The sequence below is a fragment of the Euprymna scolopes genome, chromosome 36 (genome assembly GCF_053919585.1).
Source record: "Euprymna scolopes isolate OS-2025 chromosome 36, ASM5391958v1, whole genome shotgun sequence".
Classification (NCBI taxonomy): Eukaryota; Metazoa; Mollusca; class Cephalopoda; order Sepiida; family Sepiolidae; genus Euprymna; species Euprymna scolopes.
Window position 1 is genome coordinate 62,251,967 of NC_136517.1, and position 23,438 is coordinate 62,275,404.

The window sequence follows — 23,438 nt, forward strand, 5'->3', positions numbered from 1 at the left end:
TCGATATTTTTTGAAGTTATCCTCTCCGTTAGATTATCTAGCCTTAATTTTAAAAAATGTCCCTTCCGGTTTGGTGGTGGTCGTAACAGCATAAACGTTAGGTTTAACCCCGTTCTTTTCCTCCTTTGCGGTACGAGTTCGAGCCTGCCTTCCTACTACCACTTTTTTTTTTTTTGCTCAACATACACATCCAAACACCCGGGCAACGCCGGACTGAAATGCTAGTATATCTATAAAAGTGAAAGTGTGTGTGTGTGTGTGTGTGTGTGTGTGTGTGTGTGTGTGTGTGTGTGTCTGTGTACATTTCCCTACACAATAACTGTCAATTTTTAGCCTACAGACTCGAAATTTGATATGCAGGGTACTGAGATTTGGGGGAATCGATGCAATTGGTTTTCGGACAGAAATTTAGCTGTTAAGGGGTCAAAGTTCAACGATTTGACTTTTGTGAACTTTACCAAACTCCTACAATTTTGGGTCTAAACACTTGAAATTTTAGATATAGATTCCTTGGACATTGCTCTAACTTAATAACTTTATTTGAGCCCAAAACAATCAATTTTAGGGGGTCATAATAGGGGTCAAAGTTTTAAAAAATTGAGCTTTTTTTTTTTTTTTTTTTTTTTTGCTCAGCATACACCTCAAAACACCCGGGCAACGCCGGGCACCCATGCTAGTTTGTAATATATTTCAATTTAACTTTTATTATAAACACTGATTTTATGAATTGTTTCTTGCAAAACAAAATATACTTTCTCTGAAAGACAGATAAAACTAGCTGATAAAATTTGGAAATCTTCTGCACCTAATTATGCACCTAACCACACCTCTCCTGAATCAGCACTGCTTGAGTCCAGTGGCAAGGAGAGGTCCAGGATGACTGGAAACAATGCCGAGATAAGCAGAGAACAAATACAGCACTTGGAAGTCCCAAATGGTCACCCATCTGGTACTGGCCAGGCTCATCGTTGCTTAACTTCGGTGAATTGTCAAGAACCGGTGTGTCAACGTGATTATGCCATATAATTCCAAAACTATATAGTGAGAAAACACGGGATATTTTGTAGATTCAGAATATTTTGATGGGGGGGGGGGGGGGTTAGGAAGTTAAAATATAGTGTTTTTCTCTTTTGGAGATTTTTTTTTTATTTTGAATTAGCGGTTTTTGGAAAATTTCAAACGGCAAAAGTTAAATATCTAGCGATTTTCTGGAGATTTCTTTTCTCTGATCTAGCAGGTTTTTAAAATCTCAGTTGGCAACACTGTCTGGGAGCCGAGAGAACCTGTTGAGTATTGACTATATAAATCAGAACCTAATCACACCCAGGGAAAAGAAACAAATTTTGTTACATGGACCCATGTTAGTCACGACTATTCAAACTCTGAGTAAACTATTTTAACTCTGGTTCATTGATTCCCAACAGCACATGTAAAGTCAATCAACTAGCATTGATAAATGATGATTGTCTAACCGTAACCCACCAAGAAATATCAAATATTTCATCACCACTCAACAGACGAAAATTGGACATCACAAAATGATGATGAAGCTAAACAAAATAAAGGATGCTGCAACACAGCTACCATTACTACGTTGATCACAAAATCGCAATAAATGAAACACTTAGCAGAAAAAAGCTGCAAAACAAAAACAAATTTTGATTAACAACATACTCCCATCATTGAGAAGACAACTGTTTTCTTCCATTATTATGCAAAATTAAATGATTGAACATTGCATTCCTGTGTTTATTTTTGTCACTACACATTTATTAGTTATTATAACAATTGTAACCTTCAGAAAACTGTTACTCCACTCTACTCTTCCATGTCTCAAGTTGTAAAACTGCTGCTCATCTAACAATTCGTTTACAAAAAGTAAAATGTTTAGAAAAACGAATCCCAACATTAAATAACCATTAAAGTTCATATGCCATTAAACAAAATATGGCATTAAACAAAATAATTGTTGTGACATTTCATCTTTCATTGGATAACATGAGCTTTTGCTTTTGACTCTCGATGGATCAATATTAAAATATCGCCTACACGTTTCTTCCAAATTCTTGACCATAAAACAGACTTTAATTATAAAGTAAAAAAAAGTAGAGAAACGATCATTTCAGTTAAAACAACGACCTGCTATCAATCATGGTACTTTTCATTTTCTAATCAATAATATTGACTGTCTTTATTCTCTTGCCAAACCGTTTTACGATCCGTAGCATTTGGATTATTCTGACTACTGTTCTCATCTTGAGTGTTATTTTCACAACGTTTCGGTCAATGTAACCTCCAACCTTCTTGTCTGCAAGGACCCGTGGCATAGTGGATAAAATTTAACTGGGATTAAAGATTTAATTCTCAGTGTGAGTGACACTCAAAATAGAATTGCAAATGACTTAGGACTTCTATTGTCATGGCTGATGGAACGAGAGCATGCTTCCCCCCACCCCCGTGGATTAAATAAAAAGTTCTGTTCGAACTTCTGTGCAGATTCCAGAGTTTGACAAGATACACCTGAAGAAGGTCAGAGGTTACACTGAGCAAAACGTTGTGAAAATAACACTTTACATGAGAATAGTACTTTGAATAATCCAAATAATATGAATTTTCAATCCTCGTCTCAAAAATTCAGAGAAATTTTGATGGTGTTATCTTTCCATTTTCACTTCATCCATTCTAGCAGACAATCTTCAGTAGCAGTTTTTCATTGGAGAAACAAAATATCCTTAAACAATTCACATAATTCTTCAGTTCTGAATGCTGAAGGAATGCCTCCCCCATTGAACACACAAAGCACCCGTTATGTCAAAAATGAAGGAGTGAAATGTTACATTTTACAAGCAAATAAATCAAGCAATAAAAAAAAATTGTAAACTTTTTTTATATCACAATAAAATGTCATTCTCTTTAAACAATGAACTTTTTACTTCATAATGAGCTCTAGATCAATACTATTAATACATCGAGTGACCACAAAAACATTGACACACATAATTATGCAGTTTAGGATGAATAAACACAGTCAGCTCAATTAAATTTGTTAGACTATAAAATATTACCCATAAAGTTTATACAAGAACACCCGTCCCAGGGCAGGTACAATCGTTTCAATGAAACCTGCATCCTGCGATGTATGAGGCAGCCAAAATGAACCATTATTTTCCATTTGAATTAAGGGTAAAACTATACAAACACCGTGACAGCGAATTAACCCTACCCCTAACCCCTAACCCTAACCCTAAACCTAACCCTAAACCCTAACCCTAACGCTGTCACGGTGTTTGTATAATAATACCGAATTAAGATCCACAGTGCCCCTCCAGTTTCTTCTCATTTCAATCAAATATTGATTTCAGTTCATTTTTAGTCTTCATCTTTATTTTTCCATCCAGAATCCATTGGAAGACTTGGTTAGTGTTTCTCTCTGGAGCCAATCTTAGGGACCGTTTGAGCCAGCCTAGATGTTGTTTGCAGATTATTGATGATACCACCTGTTGATTAGTGTGATCTCTGACCTTTTCGTTGATAGTTTGATCGCTCTATTTGATCCCTAAAATCTTTCTAAAGCAGTTGAAATCAAACGCATCTAATTTTCTCTCTTGACTGATTTCCGTATTGCACCACTTAAATATTGCCTTGTGAAGATTAAAATCAAAAGATACCATTGAGCCACAATTTTTTACTTTTTCAATGTTGTCTAGATTTTTACAACCGATTTACGGTAGTTTTGCACTGCTGAATCAGAAAGTGGCATCCGTTTCTCTCCATTAGGTTAAGTTTTTGTGCCAAGTTGATTTGAGAAAAAAAAAAAATCAGATCTAGTGAAAAAAATCATTTTTTGTGGCATTATCAGCCGATTTCTGTAAACACATATCCTAAATATGTTTTTAAGAGAAAAAAAAAAGTTTCACCAACAACATATATTGATTGCCTGATAGAAAAATCGATTGCTGTAAACTGATGAGTATTGATAAAAATAAATACATGGAAATTGCATGTTGCTTCACTATTGTTCAAACTTCAAGGCTTGAAATTCCGTTTCTTCAAATTCTTGGAATGCTCAGTGGCAGAGAGGTCTCCTTTCAGATTCCAAAAGTAGTCAGCTATCATGAACGCGTTCCAACAAGCCTGATACGTGGTCTTCATCTTTCAGGTTCTGATGGAAGCTCTCTCACCTTCACTCATTAAATTGCATTTGTGAAAATCTGTAGTTCATATGTTTGGCTTATGTTTTTGAAAGAAGTCAGCATGTTGTTGACAAGTTCTACAAAGTTTCTGACCTTATTGTTCCTATTTACAATGTCTCCCCACGGGACAGAGTTAGACACCAGGGTCGTTTTTTAATGTGGAGAAAAGGAACAAAAATAAAAATTGTCTCAGTCGTGAAGGATTTCTCCTCCACTGACAGAGAACAAGAAATTGAAGTGCTGTATCTGAAGAATCGTTGAACTTTTATCCCTTGACAGCCAAATTTCTGTCCGAAAACTGATTAAAAAGAGTTTCCCAAATCTCAATACCCCTTATGTCAAATCTCGAGTCTGTAGACCGAAAATTGACAGAGTTATTTGGTAGGGAAATATACACAGACACACAGACAGACTTTTATAGACATACTAGCATTTCAGCCAGTCGTTGCCCGGGTGTTTGGATGTGTGTGTTGAGCAAAAAAAAAAAAAAGAAAGTGGTAGTAGGAAGGCAGGCTCGAACCCGTACCGCGAAGGAGGAAAAGAACGAGGGAAAAAACCTGACGTCTTTGCTGTTACAACCACCGCCAAACCGGAAGTGACGTAAGTTTTAATGAAGGCTAGGCAATCGAAAGGAGAAGATGACTTTCAAAAATGTCGGCGAAAAAGGCAATCCCCCCCCCCCCTGTATAAAAGTGCCCAGTTGAAGGTGAAGATATTAATGTTTTTAGCCAATTTTTCGATATTTGTTGTCTGAAACGTCGAACTTCAAAACGATACTGATCTTGTAAAAATCCATCGCCTCTGTCGAAAGTTTTAGGCCGACATGAAAACATACATACATACATTTATATATTGGTAACTAAAAAATTTCGACCCAAACCGATTAAAAAGCTTTCCCTATCTCTGAATACCCTTTATGTAAAATTTCAAATATTTAGACCAGAAATTGTCTGAGTAATTTGGTAGAGACCGTAGATGTCAATTTTTTAAAAACTTTAACCCTTATTATGACCCCTGAACATTTGTTTTGGGCCCAAATCATGTTATTAAGTTAGATCCATGTCCAAGGAACCTATATCTAAAATTTCAAGTGTTTATACCCAAAATTGGCAGAAGAGTTTGGTAGTGTTCTCAAAGGTCAAATCGTTGAACCTTGGCCCCTTAATAGCCAAATTTCTGGCCGAAAACGGATTACAAAGATTTTCCCAAATCTCAGTACCCTGTATATCGAATTTCGAGTCTGTAGACTTAAAATTGACAGAGTTATTGTGTAGGGAAATATACACAGACATACAGACAGACACGTTCACTTTTATAGATATAGATAGATTTTAGTTTTTATTTACTGTAAATTTATGGAAAAAAAATTAGTTTCAATTCACTTAGTCCCTTACCTTTCTCAGCAGTATTATTGCGTATGAACTTAAAGCTTGTTTTTTTTTTTTTCAGCTTAAGAAAATTTTTGTTGGTAGGTTGATTGTGTTTGTTTTACGGCATATCAACCCTTTTCAGGTTATTTAATGCAGAATTCAGTTATCTTGAAGAAAAATTTTTTAATAGAATATATATATTTTTTTCAAGGCGGTTTCACCTATAGTTGGGACTCTAACAGGTACTACCACTCCGGGTCAGAGTGGACCTGGGAGCAATGGCAATTAAAGGGTGGCTCCACACTCCCCAAAGTCTGCAAGCTTGATCCTCATCATCGGATATAGTTTGAAGTCATATCCAGGACCAGCTTAAGAAAAAATAACTTTTGTTTAATATGATTTACTGGTATTGGTTTTCAATATTAAATAATCTGAGAAAGGGGTTGATAATTCACAAAATAAATCAAATGAACTTAAATAAAGATATTTTAAAATACATTAATATTGTAAACATGAACCGCAATAATGTTTTGTAGAATGCAGAGATGAAGTCTGTAGACGATCGAAAAATATCTGACTTGGTGTTTGACAACTTGTTCCATGTTATGATTGCAAACTATTTGAAATCCTACAAAAATAATGTTAATTTGTCGGATCTTGGAGACTAAGTGAATGGAATGGACCGTTTGTGTTCAATTGAAGTAGACATTTGTTATTCAAGTTTTTTGTTCAGTAGAATATGCAAATATCATTGTAACCTACCAAAATTAAAAATAGTTACTCGGTTTAAATTTGAAATATGATTTCGTCCGTTACAGCAGTGACCGGGAGGACATGATTGACACCATGAGTGACTAGTGTCAAAATCAAACATCGAATTCAAACAAAAACAACAAATAGATGACAAAACCGTTCACAATGTTAAAGATGAAATTCTAAACTTGCAAGGTTGATCTCAATATTAATAAAATTGAGTGATCAATTCTCGTACGTTATTCACATTTGTTTTTTTATTTATTATTTATTAAAATTAAAAATAAGGGAAAACTAAAACGAATACTCATTAAACGACAGCAAATTGTCTATTACTGTTGTTATAAAACTATTTAAAAATATATGCTTTAATTTCTTCCTATTTTCTCACTTTTTAGACATTTCTCTAGTTCAGACTGGAGTAGCTCCACCAGGAGAAAAGTGTTTCGCCTTTGTTTTAACGAATCAATGGTCTTCGCATTTCTTAGGAGAAACAAAAAACAAAAAAAAAGCATGCACACCAAAAACTTTTCTTTTTAATTCTCGGACAATAATATAGTAATTTCAACATTCAGTTGAGAAAAATAATTTAAAACTGATCAAAAGAGTATGAAAAACTTTTGAAAAAGTACAAATTTGTAAGTATGTACAAAAATATTGCTTTAAATAAAAAATAAAAAAGAAATATTGCACGAACTGAATTTAATAAACAAAACTTAGGTCCAAGGGAAATAACTCCGTTAAGAGTTATTTCCCTTGTACCTAAGTTTTAGATGACAGTCGCCCGTCGACTACGGCTAAAAAAAAAAAAAAAAAAAAAGAAAAAGAAAGGAAGACAGGGAGAAAGAAGAGAACGAAAAGAGAACTGTGTAGGGGGGGGGGATACAAGGAAGAGAAAGAAAGAAAAATAAAAAGACAAAAGGAAGAGACAGAGGGCGCGAGAGAGAATGTTTAAGTCGATAGAAAGAAAAAAGTCAACCAATTTTTCGTCTACGTGAATCTTGACAATATGGTTATCCTGACGCGCTCCTCCGCACTTCTTTATTTACATTGGAAGTGACGTCACGCAAATCTTGATGGCTACAATTGTAAAAATAATGTTTTATTTTTCTTTTATTTTGAGCTCCTTTTTTCTCCCGTTTAACTTTTTTTTTTCTCCCATTTCTTTTTTTCAGCGGAGAATTTATTTTATTTTCATTTTGAGCTCTTTTTCCGATCCGGCGTTACCTTTTATAGGTACTCCTGCACTTTACGACCCGAGCTATTTTTTAACGCTATTATTTAGAAACCTATTATTTAACATGGGGAAGGGAGGGTGTATTGTAACTATTCTGTACTTCACCGGATCAAGTAAAGAATAGATACCCTGTAGCAGACGACGCCGCCTGGCGGTGACAAGCGCACATTTCAACTAACACCGGTGATTCGACCTTGACATTGGCACAAGCACATAGCGTCGGTTGTTTGTAAACACGTCAAATAACAAACATACTCGAATATTCGCCAGCATTTTTTTTTTAATATATTTACAAAACTTTTAAAGATTTAAAAGAAAAAAATATATATTTATAAAACATTTTTTTAAGTAAGTAACAAAACGAACGTATTTGAATAAATGGGTGTCTTTCTGTTTCGGATTTTTGCGACCAAATTTTTAAATCTCGATTGTTTATTCTTGTGATTTTATTATGCATAAAAATTGCCTCGGCCTAGAAGGATTTCTCCTTCACGGACCACCGACATACATCGCACTTTAAATAAATATTGAATTGTATTATAATAATAAATAAATAATGAACCTTCTTTTTAATAAGTTTTATTCAAACAGTTTTTATTTGAACTTAATGGATTGTTTTTTTTTTTTTGTTTTTTATTAACCGTTTTATTCTTTTTTATCAAACAAAAATAGAACTTTTATAATGAAATATATATTATGGACTGTTTTTCAAACATCGAAATTTTAAAATTAAAGTTTTATTTAAAAAAAAAAAGACAAGATGTTTTGTCTTTGAGATATTTTTTTCACCATTTATCATTTTTAAATTTTATTCAACAATGAAATGATAAAGTAAATTTTTTCGTTAAATATATTTAAAAAGTATTATAAAATATCTATAAAGTCTATTTGTTATGCCTGTAAAAGTTTTTTGAAAGTCCAAATAAAGTTTATATATTAATTGAAAAAAAAAACCCACCTCGTCTTATTTTTTAAAAATAAAGCTAACTGTAATTTGAAAATTTCGATGTTTGAAAAACAGTCCATATGTCATTATAAAAGTTCTATTTTTGCTTGATAAAAAGAATAAAACAGTTATTAAAAAGTTCTGTAAATATATTAAAAACGCACTCAGAAAGACGCATTTATTTAAATATCTTTTATTTAAAAAATATTGCTCGCGAATATTCGTCAAAATTTAATATTTAAAAATATTATTTTAAAAATATATTGTCACTGAAGTTAATGTTTTAAAGAATAATTAAATAAATATTGAATTGTCTTAAAAACGCACACAGAACCCCCCCCCACACACACACCCACACAAAAAAAAATCCATGGTACATAAAAATAAATCTTGGTCGAAAAAGTCCGAAACAGAAAGACACCCATTTACTTAAATATCTTTTATTTAAATACGTTCATTTTATTACTTACTTAAAAAAAAATGTTTTATAAATATATATTTTTTCTTTTAAATTTTCAAAAGTTTTGTAAATATATTTAAAAAAATTGCTGGCGAATATTCGAGCATGTTTGCTATTTGACGTGTTTACAAACAACCGACGCTATGTGCTTGTGCCAATGTCAAGGTCAAATCACCGGTGTTAGTTGAAATGTGCGCTTGTCACCGCCAGGCGGCGTCCTCTGCTACAGGGTATCTATTCTTTACTTGATCCCTTTCACCTAACAATTCAATTAAAAAAAAGGTAAATATGAAGAATTACTCCACCCTCGAAAATTCCTTTAAAATTACCACTCTAAAAGGTTTTCGGGGTCGCTGAAAATGAAAAGAACGTTTAAAATTACGGCAAACGAGTAGTTTCCAAGATATGAAGAAATGTTAGTTTTAAAAAGTGGGGGATCACTTTTCTATAATAATTTAACGTAAAATTTTTTTTTTTTTGGGGGGGGAGCTTCCTTTCTACCATCGGAAAATTCTTTAAAATTACCTGTTTACATTTGGTGGGAAGCGGTGTAAAATAAACAGTTCTGCTTGGTTAATGTCGGCACGTTACTTATGTTAAAACGGTTAATTAAACTGCATAAGCACCTGTTAAAAAACTATACAAGTAAAACAAATTATTTGTTACTTGTAAACTGGTTTATTAATTATAGAAAACAAAAACAAACGGGCGAAAAAAGGAGCTCAAAATGAAAGAAAAATAAAACAAATTATTTTTAGAATTGTAGCCATCCGTTATAAGATTTGTGTGACGTCACTTCCAATGTAAACAAAGAAGTGCGGAGCGTCAGGATAACCGACAATATACTAAAGAAGGATTTAAAGATATTTTTTTTTTCCTGTTGTCACACGCACAAAAAATTCAGTCTTTTAATCAAAAATGTTATCACAGACACACAAAAAAAAACCCCCAAAAACTGAACAGTCTAAATAAAAAATTAAAAAATAAAGAAATCTGTCTCTTTGGAGAAATCATCAACTGAGTAAAAAAAAAAACACCGCGAGGAAAAAAGAAAAAAAAAAATCAACGTTTTTTTTTTTTTCTTTTTTTTTTTTTTTTTTTCAAGTGTGACTGCTTAGTCTTGCAACGAGAGAGGGAGAAATGTCACCGCCATTAACTTAATTTCTTCGTCGATAAATAAAAAGAAAATAGAGTGTAGAAAGGGAGAGGGAAATTGATAAAATAGGCGATAATATATGAATGTATGTTTCTAATGTGTGTGTATGAGAGAGAGAGAGAGAGAGAGAGAGAGAGAGAGAGAGAGAGAGAGAGAGAGAGAGAGAGAGAGAGATGTAGATAAAAGAAAGTCAGAAAACGGGGGGGGGGGTAAGGGAGAGATGGAGAGAGAAGGACAGGCAGACAAACAAACGGAGAGAACGTGAGACGGAGAAATAAAATGAGAGAGAGAGAGAGGGGAGACGGAAGGAAGATAGCAAAGGAGAAAGAGAGACGGTGGTTGTAGAAAGAGAAGGGAAGTGAAGAGAAGCGAGAGGTAGAAGAGACGGAGGGGAGAGAGTGTGAAAAAGAGCGAGAATAGAGAGATAGAGTAAGGCAGAAGGAGAGAACAGTTAGAGAGGTAATGAGGTGGAGAGAATAAAGGGGCTTGGAGGGAAGTGTATGTAAGAGAAATGGGCGGAAGAGTAAAACTGAAGAAATAGTATTTGAGAGAGAGAGAGAGAGAGAGAGAGAGAGAGAGAGAGAGAGAGAGAAGAGTATTTGAGAGAGGTGGAGGTGGGCAGAAAGAAGAGTAGTTGAGAGAGAAAGAAAGAGAGAGAGAGAGACGGGGGAAGACAGAAAGAAACGGAGGGAAACAAACATGAGAAGGAGAAAGGGGCGAGGGGAAAAGAACAGGCGAAGTAGGGGAGAGCAAGGTCGAAGGGAGACACAGCCAATTAAAGAGAGAGTGAAGGAAGAGGGACAAAAAGATTGAACAATAAACATAGAATCAACGAGAAAGGAAATGAAAAATTAAAAACAAATAAAAATTAAACAAAACAAAATTTAAAAAAAAAAAAAAAAAAAGCGGAAAATCTTACTCGCAGAGGAGCACGCCACTCTCCAGAGATTTCCTTGGGTCGTCTGGATGCTGGAATTTTTGTCGTGTGACAGCCTGTCAAAGTAAACAACAAAAGTACATAAAATAAAACTTTTCAAAAAACAAATTTAAAATAAAGGAAGTTTTTTTTGTGAAAAATCTTAATTCTTGGCGGGAAAAACGAACCATTTTGTTTTGACTCAGCAACGATTTCATATGCGCTGTTGTTTTACTTGATCATTCGTTGGAATCATTTTATTTGAATCTTTGAAATGAACATGAAATTCAAATAAAAACCGCACAAAATGAATGTGATTTCCTGTTGGCAATTAAATGTTTGATTTCAATCGTAAAACGTGACTGTATCCTCTGACGGTAAAATGAAGGATTACGGTGAGCGATTAAACGCCAACCCCACAAAAATGTTTCTCGTTTGTTTTTTGTTTTTTTGTTTTTTTTTATTGCATATCGATCCCCTTTTGGGCTTATTTTCTTTTCTATTGACGAATGAAGGGAATGTGTCTAATGTGGCTTTGTAGTTGTGGAACCTTGTTCAATCAGCATGGCAATGTGGTAGTGTTTGCCTTTTGGAATCCCGGTTGCTGACAAAGCCACCCATGGCGGACAAGTTTGATAGAAAGCGGTAATCAGGCCACATCCCGATTAAACGAAATTTGGTGAATATTATACAGGAGTTGGCATCAGGATCCGTCCTTTTTTTCCCCCACTTTTCTTATAATTTTGTTCTAGATGGGGGTTAAACATGTTATCGGATCCCAGACATTCACTCGCTTTCTTATGCATTACAACCGAGAGATCTTTTAAAGGTCCTATGTATCTCTCTTGCACTTCGTCTAGTTGCCTATGCTTCTGCATGTGGCAAGCAAAACAGATATTAATGAAATGAAAATAGAAAATATGTTTTTTTCTGCGTGTTTTTTGGGTCAAACCTGATCTGATTTTGCAATAATTGAACCTTACTGTTTTGTGTTGCAATTCTTCAAGTTTAAAAAAAAACCTACGATCAACGAGCAGAACTTTATTAAATGTTCTTTTAAGAAATTCCGCTCGGTACTATTTAAAAGCACCTCATATTATTGCGTTAAACTATTATCGCGTTAAACTATTACAATTCAATCAGATTCGTGCATCAAAGTTGGATAAATCGGAAGTTGAAATTCTGTGGAAATTTCGAACTTGACTCAACATTTTCAACTATCTTTTTTTTTCTGCCTACTCCATTTCCCAAACCTATTTGATAACCCTATCAAGCACCCCCTCCCCCTCTTAAACATCTGAAGTCTAACACAAAATTGAGTACATTAGTAAGGACCTAAATTTGGAATTTTCAGTAATGGATTCATTTAGTTACCACTAATGAAATGAAAATGAAGCTGCAGGTTTAACCAGTTTCCTTCGGAGGAGGAAGTTTCATGGGAGTATGAAATTCACAAGCAGTCCTTAGTCATATGTATTCCTGCTAGAGGAGATGAATACGTGAAGTTCTTGCAAGGAAGTGTGGACGTCCCCCTACATACAGCGCCTGGTATTCCCAAATGGTCACCCATCTGGTACTGACCAGGCTCAATGTTCTTAACTTCGGTGATCTAGCGAGTGTCAGTGTGATTATGATCTATGTTTTAATTACCACTACTCCAAGGTTCACTCTCATCTGAAGCAGTAGTAACTGCCTTGACCCCATCCCATTTATCTTATAGAAATTTTTTCCGTCAGTAACAATTTTCTTTGTAAAACGTAATATGTTGCGATATTTTGTCTCATTTTGAAAAATCAGAGATTTTAATTACTTTTAGAAATGGAGAATATTGCATCTTTAAATGATGGATTTTCAATGCCATGAACGGAAATTGAAACTAAAACCTTGAGAGCTTAAATCTTCCAAGTTTTACCCACTGATCTTTTTTAACTTTCTTTTAAAATAGAGCTTAAAACATTCCTTTAACAAAAATTTATAGCTTTGGCATGACATCATACATTTACGATGTGTTTCAAAACATGAATTCAAACATAAGCGAAAATAAAAAAATAAATGAATAAAAAAATAAATGAATAGGTAAATATTATTAAAAGTGTTTGAAATTATTTTAATCGTCAAAAACAAATAAAAACTAGCAAACATATATAACTGAACATATATAACTGAACATATATAACTGAACATTGATCCACCACTTCATTGGCAACAAACTGAGTTAACAGCAGCAGGTAAAAGCCGTCCAAAGCGACCAAAGATGCAAATATCAGCAGTAGTGTTGGGACGATTAATCAGAATCGTAAAAATCATAGCTTTTTGGGGTATCAGAATTGGTATCGGGATCGAGAAAATTTTAGCCTAATTTCCGATGCTAAAATTGATTCCTTAAATTATCAATTTCATTTGATTTTGTTTTTATAAAACATCTTCCACTGTTTGTAGTAATAATAAAATAAATATTTATTGATTTAAACTTCCAGCAAGACTAAAACGTCTAGATCACCCCCTCACAAGTGTTTTTATGTTTGAGAAAATACATGCACATTTAAGATGTGTTTTTACAGTAATCGGCACAAAATAATTTTATAGTAAAATATTTAGAAATTTATAAAGAATCGGAATCGGTAATTATATTGGAATCAGGAAAAATATTGGAATCGTCCCATCACTAATCAGCAGACACGGTTTTGATTTCTGTATTTTGGGTAGCGTAATTTTGTTCAATTATCTCGAGAAAGAACCATAAATAGCGATTATTAGATGAGAATCATTGGTGCATTTGAAGGAAAAAATTGCTCAAAAATGGACACAAATGAAGAAAATAATGCTTTCAACAAGTCGATCGCAATGATGACAAACGTACATGAATTGCACTTCAAATTGATGCTGCAATCCAACCCTATTCGCTAGATCTTTCCCTACCCTTAACTGACTACAACCTTAAAAGAAAGCTCCAGAGAAATAGATTTTGCTTCAATGAAAAAATGATATCAGAAACTGAGCCGTATTTCGAGGGCAAATCGTTTGACAAAAAGGCATCAAATTTTTAGAAAAGCATTGGAATCAGTGAATTAACATAGAAAGAGACTATGCGGATAAATAATGCTGTTTTTGTCCAACAAGTTTAGTGTTTATTAGTTAGGCCAGAGATGTACTGAGTGATATTTATTTCTTTACATGTGTTGAAATGCTCAGTTCAATTAAAGAAAGAAACGGTAAGATGGTCAACATCTTAAAATTTGGAATATAGATTTTTGTCATATATTTGTATATGCTCTGTAGTGACATTGAGCTTCATAAATTAAAGGATTGGTATAAATAAAAGATGAAATATAAATAAATATATTTTCCCATGAACATATATGATGATGAAAAACAGCGGAGATAAAATCCGACAATATGTTGGAGGCAAAAAAAAAAAAAAATCAAACTAACAGTGAGACTAATATTTTGTCAGAAATGAGTTTATTTTTACACATATTTACAATTTCAAAACGAACATGAGAGGCGTAGGAATGGGGGGGGGGTAGAAAAAATGTGATAAAAGGAAGAGTTTTTAATTTTTTTTTTTTTGTAGATAACTATGATTTAACGGTTTTGGTGAAATTTGTAGTCTGTTGGTATATCTGCTTTTTTTAAAATTTTATTACACCCCCCCCACACACACACACACGAGAAAGATGCTATATAAAAAATTTTGTGGAGACGCCCACTAATTAACATAGGTGGGTGAGTGAGATATATAAAGGTATCAATCACCAATACCGGGAGAGTTCTGCAACGACCGCCAAATAGGCAAGACGTCTATGTTGCCTCCAGTAAGACATGCAACACGCTACCTGGCGGAATATCTCAAACTGAAGTATATCTGAAGACATGTAAATATGTATATAACTTTTCTGCCTAATATATTATCGTTATACCTTTACTTTCGTGTTCTTGTTAATTATTTGTGCAGACGCAACAAAAAGTGAGAAATCCTTCGAGAAAATGGTTAAATAATGTCACAAACCTGGAAATGCCTTGTAATAATTTTTATGATTGTGAACGAGGCAGATTTGTTCAAATACTTAATACTGTGAAGAGATACAAAAAAGGAATCGGAGAGACGATGAGGGGGGGGCACACGTTGAAACAATTTTTTTCTGAAAGTCTTGTGAGGTCCAAAAGATCTAAAAATGTATAATGGAAATGGTATGTCTAAGGATTGTAGACATGGAATTTGGTAAGCAGTAATGGATCCAAGACGATATTTATTGTTTTATTTTTTCACAGGACGAATTCTTGGGAAACCCTAGAAGATTTTGATTTTTATCCTATTTTTATAGCAAGCTTCTGGAATGGAATTGGTAATTTCGGCTGCCGATAAAGTTAAGCAATTCAACTTTTGTTTTAACTAAAAAAAAATTTTTTTTTAAATAGTTTTTAATTTAAGTAAAAGGAGATCCATTGTAATTTAAGATTACATAAATATTACATTATTTTTTTCTTTAGTAAAATAAGAATTTAGAAATGTTGCTTTATAGAAGAGTCTTGAAGGATTATTTTGCTTTCAGGAGAGAGGGGGTAACGCCACAAAACGGAGGAAAAAAAAGAGGAAAAAAACTGTTTTTTATGAAAAGAAAAATAGTTCTACAGAGTGGAACGATAAAATTGTCACCTTAGAAAAGACATGATTCCATTTCCGTTTGATGAAAACCGTTTTTTTTTTGTTTTTTTTTTTGCAGAGCATCAACTAGTCGGCCAGTTGTGTACAAATCCCAAGAGTAATAGGAACCTTCTATCATATCTGAAAGTGACACAATGTCCAATGAGCGAGATCGGAGAGGCACTGCTTTACAACTCATGCTCTCTATCAATCCAAATTATGACAACAGAACCATTGCCAGCACCTTCAAAATGAAAATCCGAACAATTCAATGCTTGAAGGCACAGCTCAACGAAGTTTCTGGACACTTATGGTCGTTGATGTGGTTTCAAATGAGGGCCACATGACGTCACTTAACATCTTTAAAGTCTGCTTGAAAGTCAACACTAAAGTGTACCTGGGTCTACTAAAGAGTCTGGTTATCCCCTGGTACAATCAGGTGGCCGCTGGCAAACCCTGAATGTGGCAGCAGGACTTGGCGCTGGCCTACAAGTCCAAAGAGACCCAGGCTTGGCTTCAGAAGGAATGCTACGACTTTGGTCCCATCTCTAACTGGACCTCCCCTTCCCCACCTGGTCTGAACCCGCTGAACTACTGTTTGTTCGTACGTCGAGAACATTACCAACATGACTTCAAATTTAAGCATGACAGATCGACCAACAAAACTCTAGAGATTCTTCGATGTAGCTAACACGATACTAGATGTACCTATGATGCATCACTATTTCTTCCAGTTTCATTCAATCTAAACATTCATTGAATTATTTTTAAAATTTAATATTTTTATATTTCTAAACGACCAAAAAGTCAGTAGATTCTAAGACATTGCTATAGCTTTGGAATTTGATATTGCATGTCTAATTCTGATTGCCCAGGTTCGTTTCCATCTTGGATTATGCTATATCTACTGAAAATACCACATCGATAGATTCTCAAACATCTACCGATGATGAATCAAATTTGAAAGAAAAAAAAAACCTTCAAAGCAATCCTCTTTAATCATGCAACACATGCATATAAAGATGGATTGGAACGAACATGAGGAAAGGAGTCATCAACAGACTAGAGTTAAAAGCTATCCATTGAGTATGGACAATAGAGAGGCAAAGTGACTTATTATTTTGTAATTTAGAGTCACTCTTTCTCTAAATTGTCAAAAATATTAGAAAGTAATTAAATCACAGAGTCAGACTGATCAAGAGAAATACATAAATAGCTAAGTGAGAGATTGGTAACAATTTCAGTTAATTACAAATAATATTATTATTATTATTAGAAATTATATTATTATTAGAAACAGATTTTAATCCCAGAACGAAATTATATTTTAGCATGTACTAGCAGGGAGACTCAATGTTGCCCGGGATTGAATGAAGATCAAATGTTCCACACTTCCAATACTTTTGTCATCAAAATTGGTAAAATCCACCAGAAGGAAGCTTCACATGCCGCCCTGCAGTGACTTAATTCACAATGCATTGTACTTCACATTGCACTGTAGAGAACCTACTGTGGATTTTATAAGATTATTTTTATATAATCGCTTGAATTAATGTTTAAAATCAAAATTCAAGTGTCATGGTTCAATTGTGTTCAAAATAGAAACATTAATTTCTAATGTGACCCTGTCTTAGAGAATCTACTGTTAGTTTTATATGTTGGGCTCTTCTGTGAGTGGTATTAGGGTGTTTAAGGGTGTTTACTTTGGTCAAAATCAGACTGTTCTTTCTTTGATTGGATTTTCTTCGATTATGGATTTTTGAAACATATTGGAAGCATTTTGATACAAAACCTATCTAAGAACACTCCCAGATGCAAAGTACATTTGTATGAAATTTTGTAAAAATCAGCCTAACCGCTTTGGAATTCATAGGGAACGAACTCGCATGTTGACACAAACAAAGTACCTTTTATACATATGTGGAGATTTGTGTCATTAAAGTATATAGGGAAAAAGCCTTTGTGAAACAAACGTTAATTCACATTTAATCTGAATGCTTAGCAATTAAAATGTGATTTGCAAGATAAAAGCGACCATTTAAAAAATACCTTGAAAATATTTTGCATTGATATTAAAGTTATGATCATGTGAAACTTTACTAAGAAAGCCCGGAAAATGTTTACAATAAATGGAAGGTCGTGGAGGATTCTGATGATATCTGAGCTTCAAATTTTACATAAATTTCATTTAAAAAAAAAAAAAAAAAAAATCAGCAAAATAAAAATGAAGATCATTTTTTAATATGGTGATCCATGTTGAAATTATAAAATAGCTTAAAAAACTCCAAATAAAATACTGTTTACTAAATTTTGAGAACTTCAGTTCACATTACACACTTCGGAGTCTTTTTTTTTTTTTTTTTTACTTCTTTAATTTATTATATATATATATATATATATATATATATATATATATATATATATGTGTGTGTGTGTGTGTGTGTGTGTGTGTGTATGTGTGTGTTATCTTATTTGGTTGGGATAAATATAAACATTAATACTTATATTGGACTGAAGTTAACATTTGCCTTTGTGTAGTAAACTATTAATTGTATGATTGTGCATATATATATATATATATATATATATATATATATATATATATATATATATATATGCACAATCATACAATTAATAGTTTACTACACAAATGTTAACTTCAGTCCAATACAAGTATTAATGTTTATATTTATCCCAACCAAATAAAATAACCCAATACAACAGTAGGAAGTAGAGCTTAATACCAGAGTCATAAATGAAAACTGTAAACCAAAATCTGCACGTCAAATTTATTTTTCGACAGAATACCTCAAAGATGATTAATAAATCCTTATTGTGCAGAGTTTCAAAGAATGCAAAATTCTTCTCTTCAGAGGAAAGAAACGAGTTAGCAGCTTTTTGGATTATTCAACACGAATACATAGAATTGAAGTCTCACTAAATTTCACTATCATTTTCTGTGACTGTTTTAAACTCTGATAACAGATATATATTTCCCTCGCTTCTTGATATCTACGATAGACTATATCACACCTTGGAATTACCCAGTCCGGTTTGATTTTTTTCTTTTTTTATTCACCTTCACAAACATTAGTTTGCATTCTATGACCACCATCATAAAATGCAATTTCATGAAATGTTAAAACCAGCAAATTTTTAGCTCTGCTATTTATATAATTTACTAACTAGTTTTTTTTCCTCTGAAGAGAAGAATCTCGCATTCTTTGAAACTTTGTGAAATAAGGATATTTTTAACCGTCTTTATTTATTGGAAGTATTTTGTCGAAAAATAAATTTTACATGTAAATTTTGGTTTACAGTTTTAATTTACGACTCTGGTGTGCGTGTGTGTGTGTGTGTATATATATATATATATATATATATATATATATATATATACACACACACACACATACACACACACACACACACACACACACATATACATACTACTGATAGTTTTCGTTTTTGCTGCCTCATGATTTTCTTTTTCATCTTTTTGTGATAGTTGATGAATTGTTATTTTAGTTGACTTTGCGGAAATCTTCTTTCTTCACCGCCTTTTCCCTTCAAATTTGTAGCCTTCAAGGATATCTCCCATATGCTAAAATCTGAAATTCCGGGAAAAACTGGAGCACTTTCATGACTGTATTTGAAACTTAAGCATGATGGACGCACTGATGAACAATGTCTCTTGGCGATTTAACAACACAAAATAATTAAAAAACAGAAATACCATTTTATAACATAAGAACATTAGTAAAGGACCATTCCTATCCAATTTCAAACACCTAAGTCTAATAACCTAAAAATAGTCAGTAGACACACACACACACACACACTTCTTTCATACAGAAAAAGACAAACATTGTCAGTCTCTAAGCTAAATACTGTCAGGTCATTAGACTCAAGAAACTTCAAATTTGGTTGGAATGGTAACATGTAAATTATCTTAAAGGAATTATTACAACATGATCGCTTGGGAATGGGGGGGGGGTTAAATGAAACGTGCGTATTTTAGCTAGGAACATGTGTATGTACGTATTTGTGTCATGTCTGTGCAAAATGCTTTTTTGAAGTTAAGTGCAGAATAATGTCAGCTGCAAAAGGTTAATTCGATTATGATTGAGAAGGTTTGAACTCTCGGGTCAATTATTGCTAGAGGAGCAAAGTAGTGTCTCATTGGTTTATTTGGTCATGTGACGAGATAGGGATTCAAAATAATTTAACAATATCAAGTTCCTGAGTCGCTGGATACGAAACTTACGGTTTTAGATGAACAAGTAACTCCTACAGCCAATTTTCTAAAGGGAGAAGGAGAAGCTGTCCAACCCCAAACTCTCTCTTTGCCGTTCAGAAAAATAAAAAGATTTGATCAGATTATTTGCTATGTGTTCCTGGCAATTTTCTGTTTGTGACACAATAAGTAAATTTAATTAAACTGCTGAAATGTAAGACAATAGGAACCACTTCTTTGATTGGGGTAAATTATCTATACAGCAGTTCATCAGATAAATTATCTATACAGCAGTTCATCAGATAAAAAGCTAGAGTATTGTGGTGTAAAGTACACATAACATAAAATCAACCACGGGAATTTGCTTATTTTTTTTTTCTTCGAGCTCTGGTGGTTATTTTTTGTGATTTTTTAAAGGAAGGATAATTGTGAGCTACTTTAATCCAAAACGAGGCTCTAACTCTCTAAAATAAACGATGACAGATTGTGGAGGTTTTTAGTACGCATATCAGAGATGGATATTTTAGCAAAAACGTACAATACTAATTTTTATTTTAGTTTATGACATTTCTTTGTAATTAGCAATGCTCTGATTGTGTAGCAATGAAAAAAAACAAAAAAAACGGCCATTATTTTTTTAATGAAATTAATTTGCTTAATACTAGATTTTGGTTTTCATCAGAAACTGTTTTAATTGAGATATATATCTCCAAACAGATGGATATATATATATATATATATATATATATGATGGATGTACCTTTAAATCGACACATGAAAACTGCAAGAGATTTCAACAGTATTTTGAGGAGCACTTCACCTAATTGCGCAACTTCCTGGGCAGGAGTTTCATAACTATTTGGCTAACTCCTCGCCTCCACACACTAGATCAACTGGTTGCAAGGACAGTGTTATAGGGCGAAAAGTCTTGGCTGCATTGAAGCAGGTTGACTGCAACAAATCGTGGTGACTTGGTGAACTGTTCACGTTCAGTTGAGGAGGCCTTCTCTCTGTAAACAGGAATTGTCTCTTAGATTTGATTAACCTCAAGGTTCTTTGAAAATATAGCATTGCTTTATTTTAATTGCTTCCCCGGTTTTTTTTTTTTTACCCATAACAGAACGCCACATAACTTTATTTTAATAACGTACATATTTTGGATTTTTCCTTTTTAAATTCCTCCACACGGCTATGAAAAAGCGAGGGCGAAACCGGTCAGCTGAGTCCCCCTTTATTTTTCTTCTTTTTTTTTTTAAACAGGTTTTACTTTTAATCATGAATAATAAGTGTTCCACTCATGATTGCTATATATATATATATATATATATATATATATATATAATGGTTTCTAAAGTAACTGTTTTCCACCACACTTTATAGTTGACCTATTTGTAAATCAAAGGTATTAAATTGTTATTTTATGTGCATTTTGTTAAATGTCAAATAAAAAGAAAGAAAAAGCACTTGAAATGTTTAACAGAGAAACGTTTAATTTGAGGGACATTTAATTCATTTTCCTCCATCTTCCCCCATCTCCCACCCTCTCTAATCTTTCAGTTTTTAAGACAAGGATGAACCATTTTTGGGTGTCACCACATACCACCAGATAAAAAAGCTGTTTCGAAACTAAACTTTGTTTTTTTGAATTCTGACTTTGCTATTGTCACCAACGAGATTTACATATAACATCGCGATGCCTCCGTTCAGTCTCAAGAGACAATAGACATCTCGTTAACAATAGCTGCACGTGTAATTGTGAGGCAAGAGTTGTACAATCCCCAACCACACCTCTCCTGAATCAACTGATCAACTGTGTTTGGGCCCAGTGGAAAGGAGAAGCCAAGACTGACTGTAAACAATGCCAAGATAAGCCAAGAGTACATACAGCACCTGGAATTTCCAAATAGTCATCCATTTTAGTACTGACCAGGTTCCACATTGCTTAACTTCAGTGATCTGACAGGAACTGGTGTGTCAACATGATTATGATAGTGCCATAGCGGCACTGATGAGTTGTGAAACAACGAAACAGGTCTGTATGTCGATGACTAAAATATATTTGATAAAGCTCCCCTCTTCGGTAGAGCACTCTCGTAAATTATCTTACTCGCTACTTAATTTAGCTGAAATAATGCGAAGCTCGCAATTTGTTTACAAACAAAACGTTTGAGCCCTCTACGTGTAGCGGACGGATGTTTATTTAAATACGCATTCGGACAGTTTAATTTCGGCCACTGATTCCGTAGTCAGGGGGTAGGACTGCCGACTGTCATCACGACGGTTCTAGGTTCGATCCTCGGCTTGGGAGAGGTGTTAGTCTAGCGGCACTGATGAGTTGTGAAACAACGAAACAGGTCTGTATGTCAATGACTAAAATATATTTTATAAAGCTCCCCTCTTCGGTAGAGCACTCTCGTAAATTATCTTACTCGCTACTTAATTTAGCTGAAATAATGCGAAGCTCGCAATTTGTTTACAAACAAAACGTTTGAGCCCTCTACGAGTAGCGGACGGATGTTTATTTAAATACGCATTCGGACAGTTTAATTTCGGCCACTGATTCCGTAGTCAGGGGGTAGGACTGCCGACTGTCATCACGATGGTTCTAGGTTCGATCCTCGGCTTGGGAGAGGTGTTAGTCTAGCGGCACTGATGAGTTGTGAAACAACGAAACAGGTCTGTATGTCGATGATTAAAATATATTTTATAAAGCTCCCCTCTTCGGTAGAGCACTCTCGTAAATTATCTTACTCGCTACTTAATTTAGCTGAAATAATGCAAAGCTCGCAATTTGTTTACAAACAAAACGTTTGAGCCCTCTACGAGTAGCGGACGGATGTTTATTTAAATACGAATTCGGACAGTTTAATTTCTGCCACCGATTCCGTAGTCAGGGGGTAGGACTGCCGACTGTCATCACAACGGTTCTAGGTTCGATCCTCGGCTTGGGAGAGGTGTTAGTCTAGCGGCACTGATGAGTTGTGAAACAACGAAACAGGTCTGTATGTCGATGACTAAAATATATTTTATAAAGCTCCCCTCTTCGGTAGAGCACTCTCGTAAATTATCTTACTCGCTACTTAATTTAGCTGAAATAATGCGAAGCTCGCAATTTGTTTACAAACAAAACGTTTGAGCCCTCTACGAGTAGCGGACGGATGTTTATTTAAATACGCATTCGGACAGTTTAATTTCGGCCACTGATTCCGTAGTCAGGGGGTAGGACTGCCGACTGTCATCACGACGGTTCTAGGTTCGATCCTCGGCTTGGGAGAGGTGTTAGTCTAGCGGCACTGATTAGTTGTGAAACAACGAAACATGTCTGTATGTCGATGACTAAAATATATTTTATATTATATATATATATATATATATATATATATATATATATAGCTATAATTTATATTTTAAAACTTAATCTGATTCGGTAGTACAGTAAATGTAAAAATTCTTAACTAAGCACATTAAAAGGAAAAATCAGCTAAGGGAAATAACTCTTATTAAAAAAAGAATAAAAATTCCACT

General features: G+C 33.9%; 1 protein-coding gene across 2 annotated transcripts in view; it reads right to left on the reverse strand.

Moving 5' to 3' along the window:
- Positions 1 to 23,438, reverse strand: part of LOC145260535 (uncharacterized) — a 452,053-nt gene that overhangs the window by 316,076 nt on the left and 112,539 nt on the right. For both annotated transcript variants that reach the window (XM_080118742.1, XM_080118741.1), the window contains exon 2: positions 11,035 to 11,108. In XM_080118742.1, coding sequence (XP_079974868.1) covers positions 11,035 to 11,108 — 74 coding nt within the window. The remainder of the gene's footprint in view (positions 1 to 11,034; positions 11,109 to 23,438) is intronic.